A 24,690-nucleotide genomic window follows, 5' to 3' on the forward strand; every position below is an offset into this window, starting at 1 on the left:
GTTCTAGGAATGTAAACAACAGTCTTGTGTCACAATGTCTGCCCACTGAGTCCAGCAAGGAACTTCTAAATAGTTACTTAAAAATGCAGAGAAACAAAAGATGAACAAAAGGCTAGATAAAAGCTTTGAAGAAGAAATAATTAATAAATTATTAATAATAAAAGTCAAATGCTATAGAGATTTGCATTGGTATGGATCTTGGTTTATTGATACAAACTTAAGGTCAGTTTTGTTATATGCATATTTCTGTTCTTGATTGAGGTACTGTGTTTGTGCAGCTCATTTAAAAAATGTAATGTATAATTAAGAAATTCAGGTTAATAGATAATCATCTATAATAGTCAAGCTTGTAGTCATGTTAGTTAGATTTTCGGGATGTACAGAGATGTATTTCAGATAGGATAGGTATTCTTCAAATCTTTCAAAGACTACAGAAGATGACATTTAAAATGTTTTAAGAAGTTAGGACTTGGCCGTCAGGATGAAGCCCATCCTGCTACAGGGCCATGAGCAGTCCATCATGCAGATCAAGTACAACCACGAAGGAGACCTCCTCTTCACGGTGGCCAAAGACCCTATCATCAATATGTAATACTCTGTGAATAATGGCGAGAGGCTGGGCACCTACACGGGCCATACTGGAGCTGTGTGGTGTGTGGATGCTGACCGGGACACCAAGCATGTCCTTACTGGCTCAGCTGACAACAGCTGTCATCTCTGAGATTGTGAAACAGGGAAGCAGCTGGCTCTACTGAAGGCCAACTCAGCTGTCTGGACCTGTAGCTTTGACTTTGGGGGTAACATCATCATGTTCTCCACAGACAAGCAGATGGAGTACCAGTGTTTCATGATCTTCTTCGATCTACAGGATCCAAGCCAGATCGACAGCAATGAGCCCTATGTGAAGATCCCCCGCAACGACTCCAAGATCACCAGTGCTGTTTGGGGATGCTTGGGGGCGTGCATCATTGCAGGCCACGAGAGTGGAGAGCTCATCCAGTATAGTGCCAAGTCTGGGGAGGTGTTGGTGATTGCTAAGGAACACTCCTGGCAGATCAATGACATCCAGTTGTCTAGAGACATGGCCATGTTTGTCACTGCATCCAAGGACAGCACAGCTAAGCTCTTTGACTCCATGAGTCTTGAACATCAGAAGACTTTCCGAACAGAATGTCCCATCAACTTAGCTGCCCTGTCTCCCAACTATGACCATGTGGTGCTGGGGGGTGGCCAGGATGCCTTGGATGTAACCATAATCTACACCAGGATTGGCAAGTTTGAAGTCAGGTTCTTCCATCTGGCTTTTGAAGAGGAGTATGGGCAAGTCAAGGTCACTTTGGAGCTATCAACAGTGCTGCCTTCCACCCTGGTGGCAAGAGTTACAGCAGCGGTGGTGAAGAGGTTACATCCGCATCCATTACTTCAACCCACAGTACTCTGAGTCTGAGGCCTAAGAATTTGGATCTCAGTGCACATCAGGGAAGCTGCTCAAGAAGGTTTTAGACTCTGAGAAATAAACTAATATGTTAAAAAATTAAAAAAAGAGAAGTTAGAACTTTTCATGACAATGAGACACGTCTGCTCCTGGCAGCACAGTCTACTTCAAGAGAAGGATGGACATCGGAGAGTTTCCTTATGGAGTCGGTTAGCCATTTGGGCAAGAAATTGCTCTTGCCTGGACTGCTTGATAAACTGGACATGCAGGACGCACAGAGAAATGACTGTTGAACTTTTCTAAAGGTGAGATGATCCTTTGGGGTTCCTGCTTCATCAAAGAATCTGCTAGACATTCTGCAGGACACAGAAGAAAATGACTGACAAACTGCCAAAATAGGCAAAACTGTCTTTGAAATTTCCTGCTTCATGGAAATGTCTGCTGGATACTATGGGCCCGTAGGCTGAAGATGGATGCTCCAATGGTACAGAAGAACTTTAGGTGACTGTCCAGGCAGCGAGATGTCTCTGTGAATTCTAGAGTTTTAGAAGTTGCTTACAATGTACTTCCTGCTAATTTAGGTAATATTATATCCTTCTGGAGTCTTTGATGAAGTTAAAGAATTTATAGTTATAGTTTTCCTCAGTTATGATAAAAGATCAAGTAGATATAAATATTATAACTGTAATTCTTGCTTGATACCTGTTTTGTTATAAGTAATTTTACTATGTTAAAGTTAAAACCTTCATTTTTATTTAAACAGAAAAGGGGAGGTGATATGGGATTCCCCCTGTATGGTGTGAATATGGCTGATTAATAAAGAAAGCTGGCTTGAGTCTATGGCAGAGCAGAGCAGAGGTAGGCAGGGAAGATGGAACTGAATGCTGGGAGAAAGAAGGGTGGAGTAGGGAGAAGCCATGGAGTTGTCTCTGGAGAAACTTTGCTGGTAGGCCACGACCTCGTGGTGATGCACAGATTAATGGAAATGGGTTAAATTAATATGTAAGGGTTAGCTAATAAGAAGCCAGAGCTAATGGACCAAGCAGTGATTTAATTAATACAGTTTCTGTGTGATTATTTCGGGGCTAAGTGGCAGGGAGCCAACAAGCGGCCTCCTCCTACTGTCAGACTCTGATGACCAGAAAAGAAGTTAAAGTGAAGAAAAGTAAAATTCTGTGATGTGATCCATAAGACCAGGATGAATTCACAGATTTAATATACTTGTAGATGAACAGATATAGAGATAGGAATGGGACATGTATGTGTGCACACCCAAGGGAGTGTACATACATATATTTCTTAGCTTTGTCTGCTGAAAGAGCCCAGAAACAATAATTCCTGGGGAATTCTGATGCACAAGTCTGATTTCTGCACATCTTTTCAAGTAAAAGAGTGGAGTCAGCCTTCCTTGGACAAATGGATGCTTGCACAAATGTCTGGAGGTGGGATGCAGTAGATATATGCGGACTACCTCATAGTATTGGAAAACAAAAAATTACCAAATATATGTAAATCATGTAAGAAGAGAGTCAGTTTAAAATAGTGGTGAGGGGGCTGGAGATATTGTTTAGCCTTTAAGAGCCAACTCTGTTCTTACAGGGAACTCAGGTCTATTTCCAGCACCCACATCACCATGAATACTACCACCTTAGCTCCAGTTTCAGAGGGGAAGGGACATCTCCAACCTTCGAGGGTATTCATGTGCACTCGCCCCACTTCCAACACACCAAACATACACAAGTAAACATAATTTAAAAATAATCAACACTTTGAAAGTTGATAAAAATCTGGGACAATAGGAAAAGCCAGAGAAACAGATTAACTATTACTCATGCGGTAAAGCAAGCAGGCACAAGTCTGTAGTGATATAAATCATTGACTAGGTAAACACATGGGAGAAAAATCAGAGTGCTTCTCAGCATAGAATTCCAAGCAATCTATGTAAAAAATGATTGAAACAGACAGACAGCATTTGGCAAACATAGGAATAATCATTAGAGTTGAGAACTGTCAACAGATGCGGAGCCCAGGAGGTCAAACAGCAATGAGAACCAGAATAATCACACATATTAAATCACCAGGCTGACACATATTAATCACTAAGATAAATATAGTAAATGTGAAGTAAGAAAAAAAAAAACTTGTCAGGTCCTACTTTAACCAATCAATGAAGCTGAAGTCAACAGCAGCTGGCCTAATCAACACCTCACACTCAGTGCGCTACACTGAGGTCACCATGTTGCTTTCCTTGTGTCCTTTAAAACATGGCAAAAGCTACATTTAATTAAAGGAAACATCAACAGCATTTATTTTGTGGGGAAATTCCTCAAAAGTCTGAAATACATATAAGACAGAAAACACAAAGCAAGGCAAAACTAAAAAAGTAAAATGAGCGAACGGTGCCAGGTTAAAAGGGACTAAAAGAATACAACACTTTGGTTTGGTACAAAGCAAGTTAAGGGTATTGAATATATGTCAAAGATCAAAGAAGCAAGCCCTTAGGAAATAGTTTATTGTATAGTGATGTTTTATTTAAAGAAATAAAAGAAGGCTAGGAAGATGACCTCAATGGGTAAGGTGCTTGCTGTGAAGGCAAGAGGAACTGAGTTCAAATCCTGGCACCCACACAAAGGTTGATCATAAGGGTGAGTGCCTGTACCACAAGCATTGTGTGTGTGAGGGTGTGTGTGTGTAGAGAAAAATGGATCCCAGGAGTTCACCTGCCATCCAACCTACCTGGAAGAGAACACTGGGTTCAATGAGAGACCCTGTCTCAATAATAATAATAATAATAATAATAATAATAATAATAATAATAATAATAATAATAATAATAAATGTGAAACAAAAGAGGCTGAAATCTGATGTCTTCCTCTGGCTTCTGTATGCCCAAGGATGAGTGTATGCACCCTTGTCACCCCCACATACCTATGCATACATTACACACACACACACACACACACACACACAAAGTGGGGAAAGAAAGAGAAATGTAATAACTCCTGGGAAACATACAAAGGTATAAACAGTAACCAAAATAAAGAATTCATCAAACAGACTTAGCTGAAGAAAAAATTAATGAACCAGGAAGTGAGTTATTAAATGTTATTCAGAATATGGCATGAAATGCCAAAGGGATTTTAAAAAAGGAAACAACATACAAGAATACATATAGAGGGCATAACTAAAGCTAAATACATATTTATATATTTATTTATATAAATTTTCAATAAATATTTTAATATTATTTTAAACATACATTTTATTTCTATTGTTTTAAATATACTTTTATTTAAATTATACAAAATGACTTATTTTAAATATATATATATATATATATATTCATATGAAGAACAGAACAAATAGAATGTACTTTTGGCTTCCTTTAACAATCATAAGACATTTACAAAGCAAACCTAAACAGATACAAAAAAATTGAAATAACCCCATCAATTTTATCAGATCACCATGACTTAAAATTAGAATCAACAGCAACACTAATTCCCGAAAGCCGACAAACACACAGAAATTAAACAATGCTCCCCTGAATCACCAATAGGTCAAGGAAGAAATTACAGACTTCCTAAAAGTCAACAAAAATGACCAGACAATATACCCAAATTTATGGGACACAATGAAAGCAGTGTTAAGAGGAAAGTTCATAGCACTAAATGCAAACTCACCCAAGAGGAGTAAGATGGCAGAAAATGATTAAATTGAGAGCTGAAATCAACACAATAGAAACAAAGAAAACAATACATAGAATCAATGAGAAAAGAGTTGATATTTTGAGAAAATCAACAAAATACACAAATCTTTATCCAAACTAACCAAAGGCTGAGAGAGAATATTCAAATTAACAAAATCAGAAATGAAAAAGGGGATATAACAACATATATGGAGGAAATTCAGACAATAATCAGGTCATATTTCAAAAACCTGTACTCCACAAAATTGGAAAACTTAAAGGAAATGGACAATTTTCTGGATAAATTTCACTTACCAAAGTTAAATAAAGACCAGATAAGCAAATTAAATAGACATATAACTTCTTAAGAAATAGAAACAGTCATCAAAAGTTTCCCAACCAAAAAAAGCCCAGGACCAGATGGTTTCAGCTCAGAATTCTACAAGGTTTTCAAGGAACTAATACCAATACTCCTCAAATTGTTCTACACAAGAGAAACAAAAGAAAAATTGCCAATCTCTTTTTATGAGGTTACAGTTACCTTGATACCCAAACCACACAAAGACATTGCTAAGTAAGAGAATTACAGCCCAGTCTCACTCATGAACATTGATGCAAAAATACTCAATAAAATACTGGCAATATAAATAAATAAATACTGGCAAACTGAATCCAAGAACACATCGGAAAAATCATCCACAATGATCAAGTCAGCTACATTCTAGAGATGCAGGGATGGTTCAACATACAAAAATCTGTCAATGTAATCCACCATATAAACAAACTGGGGAAAAAAACCCCACATCTTCTCATTAGATGCTGAAAAGGTCTTTGACAAAATACAACATCCCTTCATGATAAAGGTCTTGGAGAGAGCAGGGGATACAAGGAACATACCTAAACATAATAAAGGCAATATACAGCAAGCCAACAGCCAACATCAAACTAAAAGGAGAGAAACCCAAAATGATCCCACTGAAATCAGGAACAAGACAAGGTTGTCCACTCTCTCCATATCTATTCAGTGTAGTTCTTGAGGTCCTAGCTAGAGCAATAAGACACCAAAAGGAGATCAAGGGGACACTAATCAAAAAAGAAGTCAAACTCTCACTATTTGCTGATGATATGATAGTTTACATAAGTGACGCCAAAAATTATACCAAGAAACTTCTACAGCTCATAAGCACCTTCAGTAATGTAGCAAGATACAAGATTAACTTGAAGCCCTCCTTTACGCAGGTGATAAATGGGCTGAGAAAGAAATCAGAGAAATATCACCCTTCACAATAGACACAAATAACATAAAATATCTTGGAGTAACTCTAACCAAACAAGTGGAAGACCTGTATGCAAGGAACCAAGTCCTCATGTCTTTTGGGAACACCTTGAGACAACTCTACATATGTTCATGAGTCTCTTGCTTTTGGTTGCCTTCCTCCATCTTCAACTTCCTTCTGCTGATTCCTACTGAGAATCTGCAGTTGAAACCTCCAAAATGACAAAAATCCTGACACCAAGGTTGTGTTTCAAGGTCTTACTGGCCATGAGTTGTCATGTGTGCGGATCCCTGTCACCTGGTCCCAAGTGGCTTATTTTTTGTGATAGTTTGGTTCACAGAGATACCCGGGGTGTTGATCTTCCATGTCCTGTTTCTTGCAGCCTCCACCCTGCTGTGAACTTTGCTCCACATTTGGGCGAGTCCGGAAAGAAGGGGAAGAGGTTGTGCAGTCAAACAGTTATGAAACCAACATGAGTCAGACGTCCCGAGCAAGCCTTGTTGTCCCACTCACCCTGCTCTGGCTGCCGCTGTACCCCAGGGTTCGGAGAGTCCCTACCAGAGACAAGGTGAGATCTGAACATTTCCACAAAGTCCCTGTTTCAGGGACCACCTGTCCTTGCTGTGTCGCGTTTCAGGAGTCTACACACCAAGTAGAACGCACCCCTGAAATCACCCCATTGGTGTATTTTCCAGCTCTTGGGGCTTTATCCTTCAAAGGTCTCATCTGTCAGCTGGCTGATAAGAATACAATGAAGATATAGGCCATGGTTGGGAGCATCAAAGAGAAGTGTGTTGACTGCAAGAAACATTTCTTTTTTTAGGCACTCTAGTGGCGAAACTTTTGAAATTCGTTTTCTTTTTTATTTGAAAATGCATTCTGACTGATGTCCTTATGAGATGAAAAGGCGAAAAGACAGAAATAGATGCCGGAAGAATGCCAGTGAACCTAGATGCTCAGAATGGTGTACCTATAAGCCAAAGCAAAACTAAAGATTGCCAGCAAAACACCAGAAACTGGAGCTAGGTGAAGGACTCCTCTGTGTGTGTAGAGGAAGCTCAGCTCTGCCTCAAATGTCAACAATTTTAAATACCCATTTGTGGTAGAAGGCAAGTGGGTGGGTGAGGTCTGCATTCCTAGGAAATAACCCTTTAAAGCCCAGGGCGTATTGTCTACGCTGAAGAAAGACTTGGACTGGGGAGAGTGGGCTCTGATAGCAGGACATAGACGATGGCCCTGTCTTCTTCCTTACAGTGGTTCTCTACCTTCCTAATGCTGCCACCCTTTAAACAGTTCCTCAAGTGGTGCTAACCCCAACCATAAAATTCTTTGTCTTCTTACTTCATAACTCTGATTTTATGACTGTTAGGAATCACATTGTAAATATCTGCGTTGTCTGATGGCCTTAGGCGACCCTGTGAAATGGTCATTCAACTCCAAAGGGGTTGCAACCCACAGGTTGAGAAGCACTGCTTTGGCTGGTCTGTGGACACAGCTTTGGAAATTGAAAAGATAGTCAGTCCCCTGTGGAGGTTAGAGGATCTTAGATAAAGGTGCTTGCTGTTAAGCCTGACAACCTGAGTCTGATTCCCTGAACCCATACGGTGGGACAGAACCTCCACAGGGCACCTTGACATGTGTTTAAGACAGACAGACAGACAGACAGACAGACAGACAGACACACACACACACACACACACACTAAATGAATATAAAAAGTTTCAAATTAAACAAAAAAAACCCACAGTTTGTGTTTATGACAGGAAGGAAGTGATAATCATTGCATGTCTGCGTGAGGTCACCAAGGGCAGGACCTGTCAGGATCTGCTCATCTTGGATAGGGAAGTCAGAGGACACAACGTAGCCAACGAAGCACAGCAAGACTGTATTGTTAGGAAATGAGACAACTTCCAGACTTCTTTGTGCTGCTGTATGAACATGCTGTGTTGGCCAACAAGCCCGTCTATATGTGGATGACTGGTTCAGGGGCTGTGTCACTTTGGACTGGGGCTCCCTGGGGAGTGACGGAGCTCTTATTGAAGTGCTTCCTTGCCGTTTGATTCCGCAGTGACCTAGAAAAGGCAAGCAATAGCAAATGGGGTTCGATGGACTAGATGTCTCCATCTACACCTGGACCTAAGCACTGAGCTCTGGAGGGTCTACTTAAGGAAAACAGATGTTTGAAATAGAGCGGCCATGATGGCAAACCATGCAATACATGAAACCAGTGAGGTTAGACACCCTAACCAACAAAGACCAAAGGAAAACAGATAGCCAAGAAATCATGAGCATCTCTTTATCAGAGAGTTAGTGTTTATCAGTGAGTCAGGTGATAAAAAGGTACTCACAATCTGCCTGAAGAAAGACTTCCAAGAAGTCCCATGGTGATGAGGTTTGACAGTAAATCTCTATGAATGAATATATAAAATTAGCAAAAACATACTCACCAACTTCTTCTATACAAACCAGATACAAATCAACATAAACCCAGCCAATTTCAAAAAGGAAGAGTACCTGTTCATCTTGTCCAACCATAAAATCCACCATGAAGCCACACTGGCAAGGCATTATAGATTGGTGTAGCCCTGGATGAGCCAGCCAGTGGCACAGAGGAAACTGGTTGGAGCAGTGTTGACTCTTCGGTCCATCTGTACAAATCTTGTCTGCTGGACTTAGGGTCTGAGGACCTGAAAGAATGGGGTAGAACTACAGTCTCATGCTGGAGACAACCTTATTTCAGTTTTAACGTACATTTACGTACAAATGAAACAGAGAAAGCCATGCTCTGAGGAAGGCTGTCTGAGTTCAAAAAAACATGTAAATAAACATCAGTAAGCACATACTAAGTATTAAGAGGGCAGCCCTTTCCCAGAACATTCTCAGGACAGACCAAGTGAAGCACCATTGTCTGGCATGTACTATAGATTCTATATGAGAAATCATGAAAGCAAGGCAGAAGGCCATATCCAGATTCAGGGCACACTGACCAGATTGGGTCCTATAGCTATATTCTGACGCTCAACAAAAATAAACATGTATTATAAATTGAAACCCAATGTTAAACACAAGAGGCATAAAATCACATCCAAGAGCAACCCAGGGGATAAAATGCACCTGAGGTCAAAAGGTCCTCTGCCTTTCTTTCCTGGAGCCTCTCCCACGATCCCCCAAGGCATTGGGTGCCATGTGTCAGTTCTTTTGACAGCGCTCTGACAGGGGACTTGGCTCAAGATAGAGACAGCTTAGTTGTAGCATGGAGAGGCTGCCCATTGGGTGCTGTTGATGAAGCTGGTGGAGCTAAAGTAAGAAGATTTAAACAATATAAGAAATGGAGGTGGATTAAAAAGAAGCCAGTGCACACTCTGAGCTCTTGGTGCTTCTAAGGCTCAGACCTAGCATCTTTCTAGTAGGCACACAATCCATCCCTGAACAGCTTTTATCTCCTTTCCTTTTAACTTTGGGGAAAGTTCTAAATTGGTCATGCTGGCTTCGAATCATCTCTATCATGCAGGCAGGCTTTGACCCTGTGGTTCCCCTGCCTCAGCCTCCCAAAGAGCTAGAACTACAGGCCAGCACCAAGAGGCCCCCAAAAGATAAAATTTAAATCAAATAGAAGAAAATGTAGAATCACGCTTGCGGTCTGGGGAGCAGGTGAAACTTGAACTCCCAAAGTTTATGATGAAAACTACCCAGCTGCCCATTTGTAAATTATGATAGCATCCACGAAGCTATCCGATTCTCAACAGATTAAGGGAAGTGGCTGGGCAGTGATGGCGCACGCCTTTAATCCCAAACAGATTTCTGTGAACTCCAGGACAGCCAGAGCTGTTACACAGAGAAACTTTGTCTTGAAAAGAAAAACAAAACAAAAGCAAAAAGAAAAGAAAAGTGATTTACACTGCCAACGTCATTAGTGGTCATTACTTAGTTCACACAGAGAGCGCCACATCCAGGTGTGGCACCAGCACCAGGTTTTAAGAGGCTGAGGCAGGAGGAAGGCAAAGAGTTCCAAGCCAGCTTGGAGTATATGCAGAGATTCTGTCGCAAATAAGCCAATTGAAAAAAAAAAACTGTAACTATATATTTAGAATATATCAGCAAGACATAATAAATGTAGAAAATATATTTGGAAAGGAGGCATCAAAATGGTGCTGAGAGACTTTGGCTTCTTGACTTATTCGTTCAGAAAGTATAACACATTTACCCAATCAATAAAGTCGGTGTTTATCCCGTATCGCACTACTCTGAGTACTGAAGATAGAGGCGGAAAGAATCTCTGCCTTGAGGAATTAAAAGTTCTCCTTGGTGCTTTTGTCTTCAGAAGGATGAAAAACGTGAACTTCTGATATGTGGGTTTTCTTTTTAAAATTATAATCAGGTGATTTTACAGCTGGGAGAATACTTGGTTGTATTTCTTCTGGATTCACACTTTTCAAAATATTTATTCAGCGTAGGGGGTGGGTTCTGCGTGCACTACATCACTCACGTGGAGGTCAAAGGTCAGCCTGGGAGAGTCGATTTTCTCCTTCCACCATATGGGTTCTGAGGGTCAAACTCAGGACACCAGGGTTGGTGTCGGTGCGTCGCCAGCTGGCCTAGATCTCTGCTTCTACACCTTGACGGACAATGTCTCAGGGGGCCCCGCTGGCACGGCTGGTGCTCAGATTAGAAGCCCAGCCCTCAGGTGGATCCAGCAGGCCCAGTGCTGGAGCTCTATTCTGCAGCCTGCACGTGAATGACCACCTCCCACACTGTAGTCTCTCCCTCAGTAAAGCCGCAAGAAGAATGATATTCAGCCTACGGTTGGTTTAAAGACGAAATGAAATGACGTTGTCTAGACCAGCCCTTGGCTTAAGAGAAAAACTCAAGCTAGCTGGTTTTGCTTTCTCATGATTGCAAAAATGAGATTTTCCTGGACACTATTTCAAAATTGAAATTGCGTTGGGTTATCGGGGAAATAACTGATGCCTTCCTGTAAAGAAGCAAAAAAGAAGAAAAAAAAAATAAACCACATGTTTTCCCAGACAGTGTAACCTGGTATACAGAAAATGTGTCTCACAGGCAGGTCGGCTGTTTTTACCAGCCTTGACTGGGGATGCTCAGTGGGAGGCTAGTAAGAGATTCTGGTGCCCTTCTAGCCTCCGCTTGCAATTCCTCAGTGGATTTAAATCCAGGAAAAGGTGAGTGCACCGCCCCAAGGTTGCACAGGCTAGGGACCAAGCACTTCACACGTAGTTATGAAACCATACATAATTGTCAATTGTCTGAGGAAAGATTAATGTCATCCTGCTGGCTTTTTCAAAAGGGCGTGAACTGGACGGATGAATAATGTTCCTAAACTAGAGACCTGAGAGGCTCGGAGGGACGGGGCGATTCTACTGATGGGGAGTTTCTGTTGACTCTGCCATTCTTCCACTCAGTGGGCGGGGCCAGCTGCTGGATAAACAGATCCAGTCCTATTATAAGGAGGGGGGAAAAAAGATGTGCTGCGTTTTAGAGCTACAGCTGGAGGCAAGCAGCTGGACAGCACCGGGGCAGCGGGAGGAATTTTGCCGAGAGCATGAGCTCCAAGCCGAAGCCCATAGGGATCATTGGAGCACCTTTCTCCAAGGGACAGGTGAGTGCGAGCCACCTTTGAATGCCTGGAACTTACTGATGGGGAATGTTTCATTTTAACACTCGCCAGTCTTTGCCATCTGGCTGTGAGTTTCCCGGCACCATCTGGCCTCCAGGTGCGCGCACTCAAGTCTTCTCACCACCGTGCGGCACGGCATTCCTGGGGACTTAAACCCAGGACAAAAACTTCCTCTTTTGGCTCCTGCCAAAATCCATTTCGTTTATTTGAGTCATGACAATGTTTGAGCAAATTCTTCTGGGCGGAGATCACCTGTGTCTGCTTTGTGGCTCCTGACGCTTTTTTTTTTTTTTTTTTTTTTTTTTTTTTATGTTTTTGGAGTACAGAGTGAGAGATTGTAAGAAAACACATTGGTCTGGCGACGTGATTCATGCCTAGAAATGTAATGGATCGGTGACACCCTCCAGACTTGTTTTAATTTGGATAACTTAAATAACAGAGCTTTTGCAAGTTTGTGAAGAATTCATGCTATTTTGAGCTTTAACGATCTTGTGACTATTAGTTTATAGGCTAGGGGAGCACTTTACATCTATCTCTCTTTGAGGAGAGAGAACAAGTACAAAACACTTCAAGTTGGCACCCCTGTCAGGACGAATGGATTCATAAATCTCCGGTTGCTTAGACCACCTAAGGCTGAATCACACATGTCAGCGAAGCCTAAATGGATCACTGCCGCCCCCCTCACCCCCCTCCTCCCCCCTGCTTGGAAATACTCATTCTGCTAAAGGCAATGAGATAGCAGAATGCCTTAGTCTCAACATGGTCTGTTTAAAAAGTAAGAAGGGAAAAACAGTCCAAGTCAAACAAGAGAACCAGCAGATTGTAACTCCTACTGTTCTTTTGCTTTTAAATGCAGTCTTCCTCTTGGCTTTTAGAATCTAGAGAGTCTGTAGTCTTTTTCATTGTGAAGCCTCAAGGTGCATGCTGCCCCCCCCCCCAATAATAATTGTGGGAGGACAGAGATTGGAGGCCCAGACTGTATTTGGTGTCAGTAAACAGCTCTCCACTGTCCCCGGAAACTTTGCCAAAGAGCTCGCCCAGAATTCCAGAACATGGGGGCATTTTGTTGACATGCGTTTCCTTGAAAATGCACAATGTGGGTCTGGGGAAACTGTTCAATGGTTAAGAGCTCTTGCTACTCTTCAGGAAGACCAGGGTTCAATCCTCAGCACCCACATCAGATGGCTAACAGTTGCCTATAATTCAAACTCTAGAATATCCAATACCCTCTCCTGGCCTTTGTGAGCACCCTCACTCCCCATCCCCCCACAAATAATGAGGAAAATCTTAAAACATCTATAGTAGGCTCATCAGTTCTTTTATTTTTAACTGCTAGCTTACATGTACAGTTGACCTAAGTGTGATGCACTGGCGAAAAAGAGGTTAGGTGGAAGATGGCTAGAAGTTTGAGTCTGAGAAAGAACCCCATTCTCTGCCTCACCTCATTCCAAGACGGTGAACAAAGAATGAGCTAGGTAGGTATTGTTTTCATCGGATGAGAGTTAATTAAGGGTTGCAGTGCTTCTCAGCCTTCCTAACGCTGCCTTTAACGCAGCTCCTCATGTTGTGGTGACCACCGCCCCCCAACCACAAAACTACTTCATTGCTGCTTCGTAACTTTAATTTTGTTACTGTTATGAATTGTAATGTAAATATCTGATATGCGACCCCAAAGGGGTCCACAGGTTGACATCCTCTGGCTTAGAGCATTCTGCTAGTTTACTAAAAGTCATGGAATCTTTGTTGTGTACTTCCAGACAGAGTACCAAAGCTTTGTCTGATACCATAGCTTGTGCCCCTGGCCTATGCAGACTGAAGCTGATTTAGAAGACTCGGCTCTATAGCAAATCATTGCCTTGAGGCTAGTTAGGGGCTAGACACGATACTTTAAAGAGTCAGGGTTGCTGACATAGCAATTTCCAAAGTGGGCAGAGAAACCAGCATGAACATCCAGCCATCACGACAAGTAGTTTTAATCAGAGAAAGAATGGAATGCTAGAAAATGTCATGGTGAGGGGCTAGTGAAGCAGTTGGCAGAGGGTTTGCAAGCTCGATGAGACAAAAGCCCTAGGTTAAACCCCCCATCTCCCCATTAACTGCATATGGTGGCATGCCCTTGTCACCCCCAAACCCAGAAGGTAAAGGCAGGAGGATCTGAAGTTCAAGGTCATCCTTAGCTATGCAGTGAGTTTGAGGCTGACCTGGGCTACATGAGAACATGCATTAACAGGACAAAACAAACCCCAAACCTTCCGAGAAAAACCTACTGACAGTTGTAGCAAATATGGTGTCCCCTGGGCGGTCTCTACAGGGTTTGTCTGATGCCTGAAAAGGAGACGGGGAAGGACCGGTGAGTCACATTGAATTGTAGTTTGGGTGTCACCTATATGTCAGTCCTCCATTGCAACACCCAGAGCTCCATGGGTAAGCATTTTGGTTGAAATCTGGCAATAAGACCAAAGGACATAAAACTGTCAGTCGAGGCCATGATGAGTACGGTTAAGAATACTCCACCAGAGCCAGGAGGACAGTGGGTAAAGTGCTTGCTGTCCAAGCATGAGAACTTGAATCTGAGTCCCCAGATCTGTCTTAAAAACAAAAAACCCAATAAAACACCTGGATGTGGTGCTGTATATCTCTAATTCCAGAGCTGGGAGGTAGAGAGAGCTGAAACTTTGGTTCACAAGCTAGCCAGTCCAGTCTACTTGTGTGTTCTAGGCCAGTGAGGGACAACACCCAACCCTCCCCCACCCCCAAAAAAGGAACATTCATTAAAAAGCTAGACAGAGTCTACCCAATGGGAAAAAATTGTTTTAAAATGGGGTTTTTACTATGTAGCATTGGCTAACATGGAGCTAACTTTCTCTCTCTCTCTCTCTCTCTCTCTCTCTCTCTCTCTCTCTCTCTCTCTCCATCTCTCTCTCTCTCATATATATATTTGTACACACACATATACATATACACACACATACACTATAGAGCTAAAATCAGGGTGATTTATATCACCTGTCTCACTCTCCCAAGTGGTGAGATTAAAGGTGTGCATCTTGACCAACACATCTCGAGTTTGTCTTCTGGTCTGCACACACACACAAACATGCTTGGTGCACGTGTGCATTCATGTGTGCATGTACACACACATACACATAAAGGATATTGCAATATGCAGCCTAAAAACAGAGATTTTAAATACCCTTATTACAGAGAAATGATAAATGTTTAAGGTTAACCTAAGTTGATGTTACTGGTACCTACATGGATCCAGACATCATGCTAAACCTCATGAATATATACACATAGTATACTTCAATTGAAAAATGAGTTTTAAGACAATTTATGAGATGTAAAGGGACAGAACTATGTTAAGCAGGATATTCAAGGTCCCTGGTGGCTATGGGTAGAAATTTGACACCAGGATTTGCCTAGCGCCTGGGGAAGATCATCTGTCATTTGACCAGAGAGGAAGTATTTGCTTAGTTTAGGGTTACAGCTCCAATCCTTAGGATAAACACATGTGACTTTTGACACCAATCTCCTGGCCAACTTTCTGTGTGCCTTTAAGTTTAAAAAAAAAAATTATTTATTTATTTTTGTATCCTAAAGGGTTTGAAAAAAATATCAGAAAGAGACAGAAAGGCGTTATTTACTTAGACTTCTATCAGCCACAAGGCCAGAGAGGAATTTTTCCATGGAAAAGGATGGTTAGCTTTCTGGATGTTAACTCAGCAAGACGGGATTTCTCACGTCAGGTTTCAGCACATCAGAAGTTGAAATTACTATGCTGGCCTTCGTGGTTTCAAGTATCGGGTGACAATTTTTGCTTGGTTTCTCCCCAAGAGTTCTAAATTAACCTCCATTTACCAGTTGGGGTACTTTGTTGTTTTTCATTGTTATTATTATTATTATAAATACCGCTGTTCTCCATTCAGGTACAGGTTTTGTATGTTGACTTGCATGTAGGTCTTTCCAGGTCATACTTTTCCCCTGCTGATATCTTTGCCCTAGATTTTCTCCAGGTAGCAAAGTTTCTCCATCACCCACCACCTTCCCTGACCATCTGCCGATGTTGCAAGGCCAAGCCCAAAGATCACCTATTATAGCCAGCATTCATGGCACACCCTGTTCCGGACTTAATTAGAAGCATCCTGTTTTTGTATTAGTATTGAAACAACCATCCGTGTACAAAAGTTGTGACTGAATGTCCAAATTTCGTGGTTTTACATGCTGGGAAGGAGAGAGTGTGTTTTGGGATTCCAGGACCAGCTGACAAAGCTAGTTCTTGTACTCATTTTCTATTTGCCAGGATGAAAATGGCTTTGTGGTTTTAGTACCTTCTGTCTGGCATAGGTGCGATTCATTCCACATCATTAAGTGAGAAAATGTAAGGACCTAGATCCGTGGGAGCTCAAAAACGAATGGCTAATGATTCAATCGATTAACCACAGGGGAAGTTTTTCTTGTGGGCATTGGATAGTCACAATCCTGACTGAAAACTGTACTTTTTGCATTGCTCAGCCTCGAGGAGGGGTAGAGAAGGGCCCCGCGGCATTGAGGAGCGCTGGTCTGGTGGAGAAACTTAAAGAGAAAGGTAATTTTAAAGTTGAAAGATGATCAGGTAATGTCGTCATCACTCTGGAGGAAGGAAGGACAGGCTTCAAAAAAGGGAGGGTGCTTCCACAGTGGTACTTACACCACTGAATCAATGGCTATCTATCTATCTATCTATCTATCTATCTGTCTGTCTGTCTGTCTGTCTGTCTGTCTGTCTGTCTGTCTATCTATCTATCTATCTATCATCTATCACTTTAATCATGAGAACCATGTCCTATGAAAGAAGCAGGGCCTGGGAAGAATGCCCATTAGATGTTGCTGGTGGAATATTCTCATTTTTCTTACTTGGTTTGCTCTTTCTGGCTAAACTTTCGTACAAAAGAATGTATGATATAAGAGGTTTGGGTGGATGACAGGGGAGTTGGGGGGAAATTGAAAATAAAAAAATAAAAGCTGAAAGAAACACACATTAGTATTGCAAGAGGATCCCTACCTTGTGGAAATGAAACAAAACAGCAATAATAACAGCAAGAACAGCATCTAGTGTGCATGTGTACGGGCATGCATGTGGCGAAGCTCTGGGCAGGTGGAGCAACTGGAGTCTGTATGTATTTCCAGTAAAAAGTTAAATGATGCAATCGATTTAGAAAGCAGTCTGGCTGTTCTGTCAACACATAAGACCTGTACTGCATGAATAATAGCAGTATAATAATACACACACGAAAAATAAAGAACCCCAACTGGTTCATGGGTAAAATAAGGTGTGTATATGTAATGAGACAGTACTGAGCAACGAAAAGGATCAGACGGAACACAGACAAGGCCACTGATGGGTCTCTGCGACAGCATGTTAAGTGAGAGAGGCTGGACACAAATGACCACATGACTCGGTTGGTATAAGGTCTTAGGAAGACAGAAACATAGCTAAGAAAGCAATCGATAATTGTTGCGGTTGGGGCAGGCACTGCCTGTGGAGGAACGGAGTGGCTAACATGATGGTAGCTACAAGACTATAGGGATTTTCCAAACTTGATGGCCTTCACATTTAGGATGATTGAGTGTTAATGCTCAAGTATCACTCTGTAAAACTGGAAATTGAGGATGTGAATGGAGTTAGGGCATGAGGGAGTGTGGGAGGAGGAAGGAAGAAGGGGAAGGGAAAAGATAGGGAGGGAGGGAGGAAGAGAGGGAGGGAGGGAGGGAGGGAGGGAGGGAGGGAGGGAGGGAGGGAGGGAGGGAGGGAGGCCGCTCACTGGAGAATGAAAAGCCCAAGCTTGCTGCCTTCTCCTTAGGTAACTAGAATAAACCGAGTACTGTATCAGATGAAGTTTCTTGAATCTATTGCTCATTTTTAAGTATACACAGATATAACAAATACTTCAGCAAAGGCTTGTTTAGAGCCCTGAACAGACCCCATATTACAGAGCGACGGGATGTTCTCCAGTTTAGAAACTCATGTCAGGGCTTTTATGACAGAAAGCACAGCTAGGACCTTAGAAACGCTGGATTCTCTGCTTTTTTTTTTTAAATATGAAAAAGTATAAGCACAAAAGCACAAAGTATGCAGACTCTCTGACCTGGGAGCTTTGGTGCTAAACATTTTCAGCACACAAGGCAGGTGAGATGGGGGAAGAAGCTGGAGGTTTCGGTGGGTGACGGCCTGAGTAGAAAACCAGGATCCTTGAAGCAGGGTCAGAAACTTAGAAAACGCTGCTGTATTTCACGACTACATGTTAACTACTTCTGAGGTATTTCATTTGGGGCATATAAAACACTTACTTAAAATTAATCATGCTTACCACAGAAAGATAGAAAGCATTTAACACACATGTATGCACACATGCAGGTGGTGGGTGGGGGTGGGGCACGGAACAGGATGTTCCCTATTGGATCAAGACCACCAAGTTATCACCGTCATTTTTCAGCACCCAGTTTCCAGGGATTGACCGGGAAATAGGGAGGCCCTGGTATGCAGCAAGCGTCTTTGGTGACTGGAGGGCTGACTTGCTGTCTGTTTCCATTTAGTAACATCAAACTTTTCATTGCAGAGTATGATGTGAAAGACTATGGGGACCTGGCCTTTGGTGATGTCCCTAGTGACAGCTCCTTTCAAATTGTGAAGAACCCAAGATCTGTGGGAAAAGCCAATGAACAGCTGGCTGGTGTGGTGGCAGAGGCCCAGAAGAATGGAAGAGTCAGTGTGGTCTTGGGTGGAGACCACAGGTCTTGTGAACTAGTTATATTCCTGGGGTTGGGCACAACCAGCATACATTAAATTTTATAGTGATTAGCCACTGGGGGAAGTCACAGTTTATTCTACTTGATTACTGATGATAGAATTCATTTAGGTGAACAATTTAGAAATACATGCTTTCCATTATAAAAGTACTATAAAAGTTGAGAAAGAACACACACACAAATACATTACCAGTTGACAATTATTTTTCTGTCATTTCTTATGTTCTGTTCTAAATCAACAGTTGAAGTTTCCTTATATTTCTACTTAGTATGCGCACAAAAGTACCGTTTTGGCTGAGTAATTTTTCATGATGGAATGACACCACTCTGGGTGTACACACACATGCACACACACACACACACACACACTTTTATAATATCCATATTGCCAGATATTTAGTTTTACATTTTCACCAAAACAAAGACCAGTTTTGTGACCAGAGCCAGTTTACTGTTTTCACTCCGGGATCATGTCCTGGGGAGGCCGGATGAGTTGAGTGAGAACACTCGGGCTGCTCTGGTAGCCAGAGAGCTGCTTCCTTCCATGCCCTAAGCTCCTTGGTGGCTCCTGGGAGCATGGCTGCTATGGCACGGCTGCAGTTTAGACTGGGTTCGCTTTTTTCCTTTCTTTTCTGAGTGGAAACACTGAAAGTGGAAATGTTAAGAGTGCAGATGGCCCAAAGGCGTGAGACGTAGAGTGACAGCAGACATCACGCCAAATGCATCACAATACCTGGACATGAAGGCACAGACTTTTCTACTTTGAGAATATTGATGTTCATGACTCTGAGTCGTATTTACATGTTTACAAGTGTGATGACTCAGGCATCCTATGTCTGGCCTATTGTTAACTTCTGTGCAAGATATTACTTAGCTCCCTCATTCTGGCTTAATGTGGAGTCAGGAGGATTTTGGGACGGGCTTTTATGTCTCTGGACCTGAGGGTAGGGGGCCTTGCAAGGAGAGGGTGGGGGGCTAACGTGAAGCTGAGCACTGACTGGACAGACAGACACTGGTTGTAGGGGATGATGGCACACTCCAGTGATTCTCCCTGATGATAAAAGTGCTGACTTTGGGAAAAAAATGAAAGAATGTGCTATAATTGAACTCAGAGAATCAAGTACTTAACAAAAGAGAGGAAAGTCCAGAAAAGGAGCTAGTTCGACCCTAAGAACTAAAGAGTGTCCATCCATATCTTTCTTAGTGATGTCATCAAGGTAAACTAACTGGTGATAGCTACCCCTTAAACTAGCACCCTCAAGGTCTATGCACAAGCTAAATGGACTTAAAGGCTATCAAATAGGCACAGTATTTGACTAACAATATGATATATGTGATATTGTAAACTTGATGTTCACACAAACTCTTCCCCCCCCCCCCGCCCCCAGCATGGCAATTGGAAGCATCTCTGGTCATGCCAGGGTCCATCCTGACTTATGTGTCATTTGGGTGGATGCTCACACCGATATCAACACTCCACTGACAACGGGCACTGGGAATTTGCATGGACAGCCTGTGTCCTTTCTCCTGAAGGAACTAAAAGGAAAGGTAAGAGGCTCCTTAGCTGATATGCAGTTCTGGAGGTATTCTTGCTATACCCTCAAGCTTGTCTTCTCTGTAGTAAATAAGCAAAAGGTGAGTTGTAAAGGCAGTAAGGCTTCTACTGGACAGTTTGCAAACTAATTCCACTTGGAGTTGTCCCTCTGTATCCATGAGCGATTGGTTCCATGACCTCACAGATACCAAAACTATGGGTGCTCAAGTCTCTCAAACAGAACGACACATATTGCATATAACCTATGTGCATCCTCCTACATACTTTAGGTTAATACCAAATGCAGTATAAATACTACAAAAAGAGAGCTTCAAGTGTATTGTCTAGCGGGGAAAGCTTGTATAGGTTCAATGCAGACTAAACTAGTACAGGCTTAACTATATCCTCAGTCTATGACTGCTAGAAATAGGGATGCAGAGGGTTGACTGCTTTCTCTTTGGATTTTCTTTTTTTGGGTGGGGAGTATTCCAAGATGGGTTTCTCTGTGTAACAATCATGGCTGTCCTGGAACTCACTTTGTAGATGAGGCTGGCCTTGAACTCAGAGATTTACTTTCCTCTGCCTCTCCAGTACTGGGATTAAAGGAGTGTGCCACCACACCTGGTCTTTGGGATTCTCAAACTACCCTTTCAAGTAGATGGACAGACTAACCCTTTCTAAACAGATTCGGAAGGTAAACAACTTGTCCAGAAACAGGCCGAGTTATTACGAGGCAAGGGCAAGCGGGTCTCCTGTCTGCTACATCTTCTAACTACATGTCACAGGCTTTTCCTTTTTTACCAAGTACGCTCTTCACATCAGACCCTAGTCAAAAGAGCCCCATGCAGATTGCACGCTCTCTCTCTCTGTGTACACACACACACACACACACACACACACACACACACACACATATATATGTTGCAAGAGGCTTGCTAGTTGTTTGAGGCTGGCCTAGAACTTTCCATCTGTCTTTTGAGTGTGCCACCCTGCCTGGTTTTCAAAGGCTTCAGATCTCTACTCTGAGAAGCACTTATCTGAACCACATGAGGAAGAACCCATCCCTATTCCAGAGAAACTTCTTTAGAATACTGGATTAAGCCCTTTTGAGAAAGGGAAGTAAAGATGGAAGCTATTAAATAGTGGAAGCACACATTTCTTGGTATCAGAGTCCTGGGAAAGAATCTGAGCATCACAGAAATGGGGCATGGACCATGAAACTACTGACAAGAAACAAGGGTAGGTTGGGCCCCAGGGCAAAGTTGTTGAGGTCAAAGCAATCAAGAGTACACAAAGGGAGGCAAGTATCCCTTCCTAATCTCACATTATTTAAAAACCACTTCTAAACTTACACTCTAAATGTCAGGTATGTGCAATCAAGGGTGCTTGCTCAACATTAAATGCAGATCTGTTCAAGAGAAACATGCTGGTCTAAATGGAAATGCTGTTGTTTCTAGTTTCCCGATATACCAGGATTCTCCTGGGTGACTCCCTGCATATCTGCCAAGGATATTGTGTACATCGGCTTGCGAGATGTAGACCCTGGGGAACAGTAAGTTTACTCCATGTTCTTTTATATGCCAAGTATACTTTACTGGTTAAATCTCAAGAGGAGGTTCTTCTAAGTTGTCATCATGTATACATGCGTACATGTATTTATATTCACTTAGACACATAAGTATTATTCAGGAACTTTATAATGATTTGCTCTTAAAATACAACTATGTGTATATATAACACAGTTCACAGGATTTATTTTATGTATCTTATATAAATAGTTAATATTTATGTAAATTGTAAATATTACGAAAATATGTAATATGTAAATTAAATAAATATTTTATGTATTTTATGTAAATCTGCCATATGGAATAGAAGAAAAATCTTATTAACTGTAGATTAACTTAAATCTTTTCTTTTATAGCTATATTATAAAAACTCTAGGAATTAAGTATTTCTCAATGTCTGAAGTGGATAGACTGGGAATTGGCAAGGTGATGGAAGAGACATTCAGCTATCTACTAGGAAGGTACGATGCTCTTGGATGTATGAGTGTAACCAAGGCTTGCTACTGACAATTCTTATCAATGTAGGTTGTTAATAAAGGTTAGGTAAAACCACGGGGTTTCCATGGGTTGTTTATAAAGCAGGAGAAGACCCTTATTTGATTATTGATTCCTAAACTGTGACTCTAATGGAAAGCCTTTCCTATTTCTTAAAAGAAAGAAAAGGCCCATTCACCTGAGCTTTGATGTTGATGGACTGGACCCAGCGTTCACAGCGGCTACGGGCACACCTGTTTTGGGAGGCCTATCCTACAGAGAAGGTCTCTACATCACAGAAGAAATTTACAAGACAGGTAGGTAAAAAAAGGCAATGAAGAAACAGCTGTGCCCTTGGCCAAAGTGTTAGTGGGCCTCTCTGACCTGACCCAAGCCCTTTTGGTACTTCCAGGATGCCCACCATGTGATGTGATACATGTTTCCCATTGGTTCCCACCTCTTCTCCATGAGATACACTTTAGAATGAGTTGTCACAGATTTTAAAATGTCAGTTACTATAATCAATGATATCATTACCTTTTTTTTTTTTTGTAGGACTACTCTCAGGACTAGATATAATGGAAGTAAACCCAGCTCTGGCAAAGACACCGGAAGAGGCTACTCGGACAGTGAACACAGCAGTAGCATTGACCTTGTCTTGCTTTGGGACTGCTCGGGAGGGTAGTCATAAGCCAGGGGTCGACTACCTTAACCCACCTAAGTAAATGTGGATGAGACACATGAAAATCAGCTGACTCATGGGAGCAAACTGAATAGACCTAAGCAACAGTTCTCCCAAGCGCTCATTGTTGCACGATATTTTTCCCCCAGTATTTCACAAGTTCCTTTATGGTATGAAACTCAGGGTGTGGACATTTTTACAGCTATGAAATTAGAACATATGTATTCCTAATTTAAGCAGAAGTTATCCTTAAAAAGCAGTATAAATTAATTTCCCATTAAAAATGCTCCAGCATTTAAAATACACATCAGTGGGAGTGCTCGCTCACTAGACTGAGCCATAAGATAGTTGGACACAAAGGTGTCCACAGGGAGGCAGCTGTGTCCACATTGTTCAAGATGTGATTTTTGTAATAAATTCATGACAAAATTCTGTTGTCTACATCTTTACAAACACATGCAACATACTTATCCATGTACATACCAAACCACACATGTGCATACCATATCCCCCCCCACCCTTCTTAAAATCACTGTGAAGATTCCTACAAGGCATAGAAATAATCATCCCTAAAATGTAAGATTTTGAAGCCATTAAAGGTTGGTTTCTGTCTTACCTGTAAAATAGGTAATCACAGGCTTAGACGATCTCCAAGTTCATTGATATCAGGTGACCCTTTCTTTTTCTAGACAAACATAACATTGCTATTTTAAGCATAATTGTTGTGCAGGTATCTGTGAAGAAGGGACTTGCAAACATCTATGCAGGAACCAGAGAAATCACCGGTTGTTTTTGTTTTTCCAAAGGTATTAACACAATAGGAGTCCAGCTAATGTCTCATAGGCTTTGAGATCTCATCACTGCATCTGCAGCAGCCCTGGTTAGCTAAAACTCTTAAGGTTCTAAAAACTCACCTTGGCTCTGAAGTAAGCTGAGGAAAGAGGAAATAGAAAAAAAATAAAGTGTCATTTGTCAGAACAAGCGCCATATTTGCCCTCACCTAAACTTATGCAGTAACGCAGAGAACTCTGGAATGACTCCATGAAGGGATTTTTATCGCTATTTTAGCAGCGGCATATAAGCAAGGCTTGACCACCTGAGCTTTCCCAGGTACGCCTACAGATTAAGCCTAATTACCACCTATATGGCCTTTGAAGTAAAGTTTATTGAATTAATTTAGGCAATTACGGTGTACCTTCAGAGTACCTTGTACAATATAGTAGTCATATGCAGCTATTCACATTAAAGCTTCAGAAAAATTTGAGCTGGGTAGTGGTGGCACACGCCTTTAAACCCGGCACTCGGAAGGTAGAAGCAGGTGGATCTCTGTGAGTTCGAGGCCAGCCTGGTCTACAAGAGCTAGTTCCAGGACAGGTTCCATAGCTACAGAGAAACCCTGTCTCAAAAAAACCAAAAAAATAATTTAAAAAAACCTTAAGAAAAATTTAAAATTTAGTTCCAAAATTTAAATGTTTACAGCCCATGCAGCTGGTAACACTGTGCCCCAGAGCAGAGGCAGTGTTTCCATCACTGGAATCCAGCTGGGACGAGCCAGTTACTCATTGAAAACAAATACCCAAACCCTTATTTTAAGATACAATAATGTAG

The 24,690-nt window shown here is 41.8% G+C and overlaps 1 protein-coding gene, 1 long non-coding RNA gene and 1 pseudogene across 3 annotated transcripts; 2 read left to right on the forward strand and 1 right to left on the reverse strand.

Moving 5' to 3' along the window:
- The first annotated feature begins 481 nt into the window (after positions 1-481).
- Positions 482-1,454, forward strand: LOC125394599 (eukaryotic translation initiation factor 3 subunit I pseudogene; annotated as a pseudogene).
- Positions 1,455-8,270: 6,816 nt separating this feature from the next.
- On the reverse strand, positions 8,271-11,521 carry LOC125394385 (uncharacterized). 2 transcript variants are annotated; one of them, XR_015001795.2, is made up of 4 exons: positions 10,605-11,521; positions 8,915-9,087; positions 8,749-8,808; positions 8,271-8,472 (listed from the first exon to the last, which is right to left on the reverse strand). It is a non-coding gene; the product is annotated as an uncharacterized LOC125394385 (long non-coding RNA). The 2 variants fall into 2 exon arrangements; XR_015739132.1 differs by lacking the exon at positions 10,605-11,521 and adding an exon at positions 9,515-9,849.
- A 336-nt stretch (positions 11,522-11,857) lies between these two features.
- Arg1 (arginase 1) lies at positions 11,858-23,511 on the forward strand. The gene is made up of 8 exons (XM_048425225.3): positions 11,858-12,017; positions 16,551-16,623; positions 18,635-18,809; positions 20,213-20,372; positions 21,816-21,910; positions 22,283-22,387; positions 22,581-22,717; positions 22,956-23,511. Exons 1-8 carry the CDS (start codon positions 11,961-11,963, stop codon positions 23,123-23,125), a joined length of 972 nt encoding a protein of 323 aa, XP_048281182.1. The 5' UTR covers positions 11,858-11,960; the 3' UTR covers positions 23,126-23,511.
- Positions 23,512-24,690: the final 1,179 nt, after the last annotated feature.

The sequence above is a fragment of the Myodes glareolus genome, chromosome 1 (genome assembly GCF_982192425.1).
Source record: "Myodes glareolus chromosome 1, mMyoGla1.1, whole genome shotgun sequence".
In the NCBI taxonomy this organism is placed as follows: Eukaryota; Metazoa; Chordata; class Mammalia; order Rodentia; family Cricetidae; genus Myodes; species Myodes glareolus.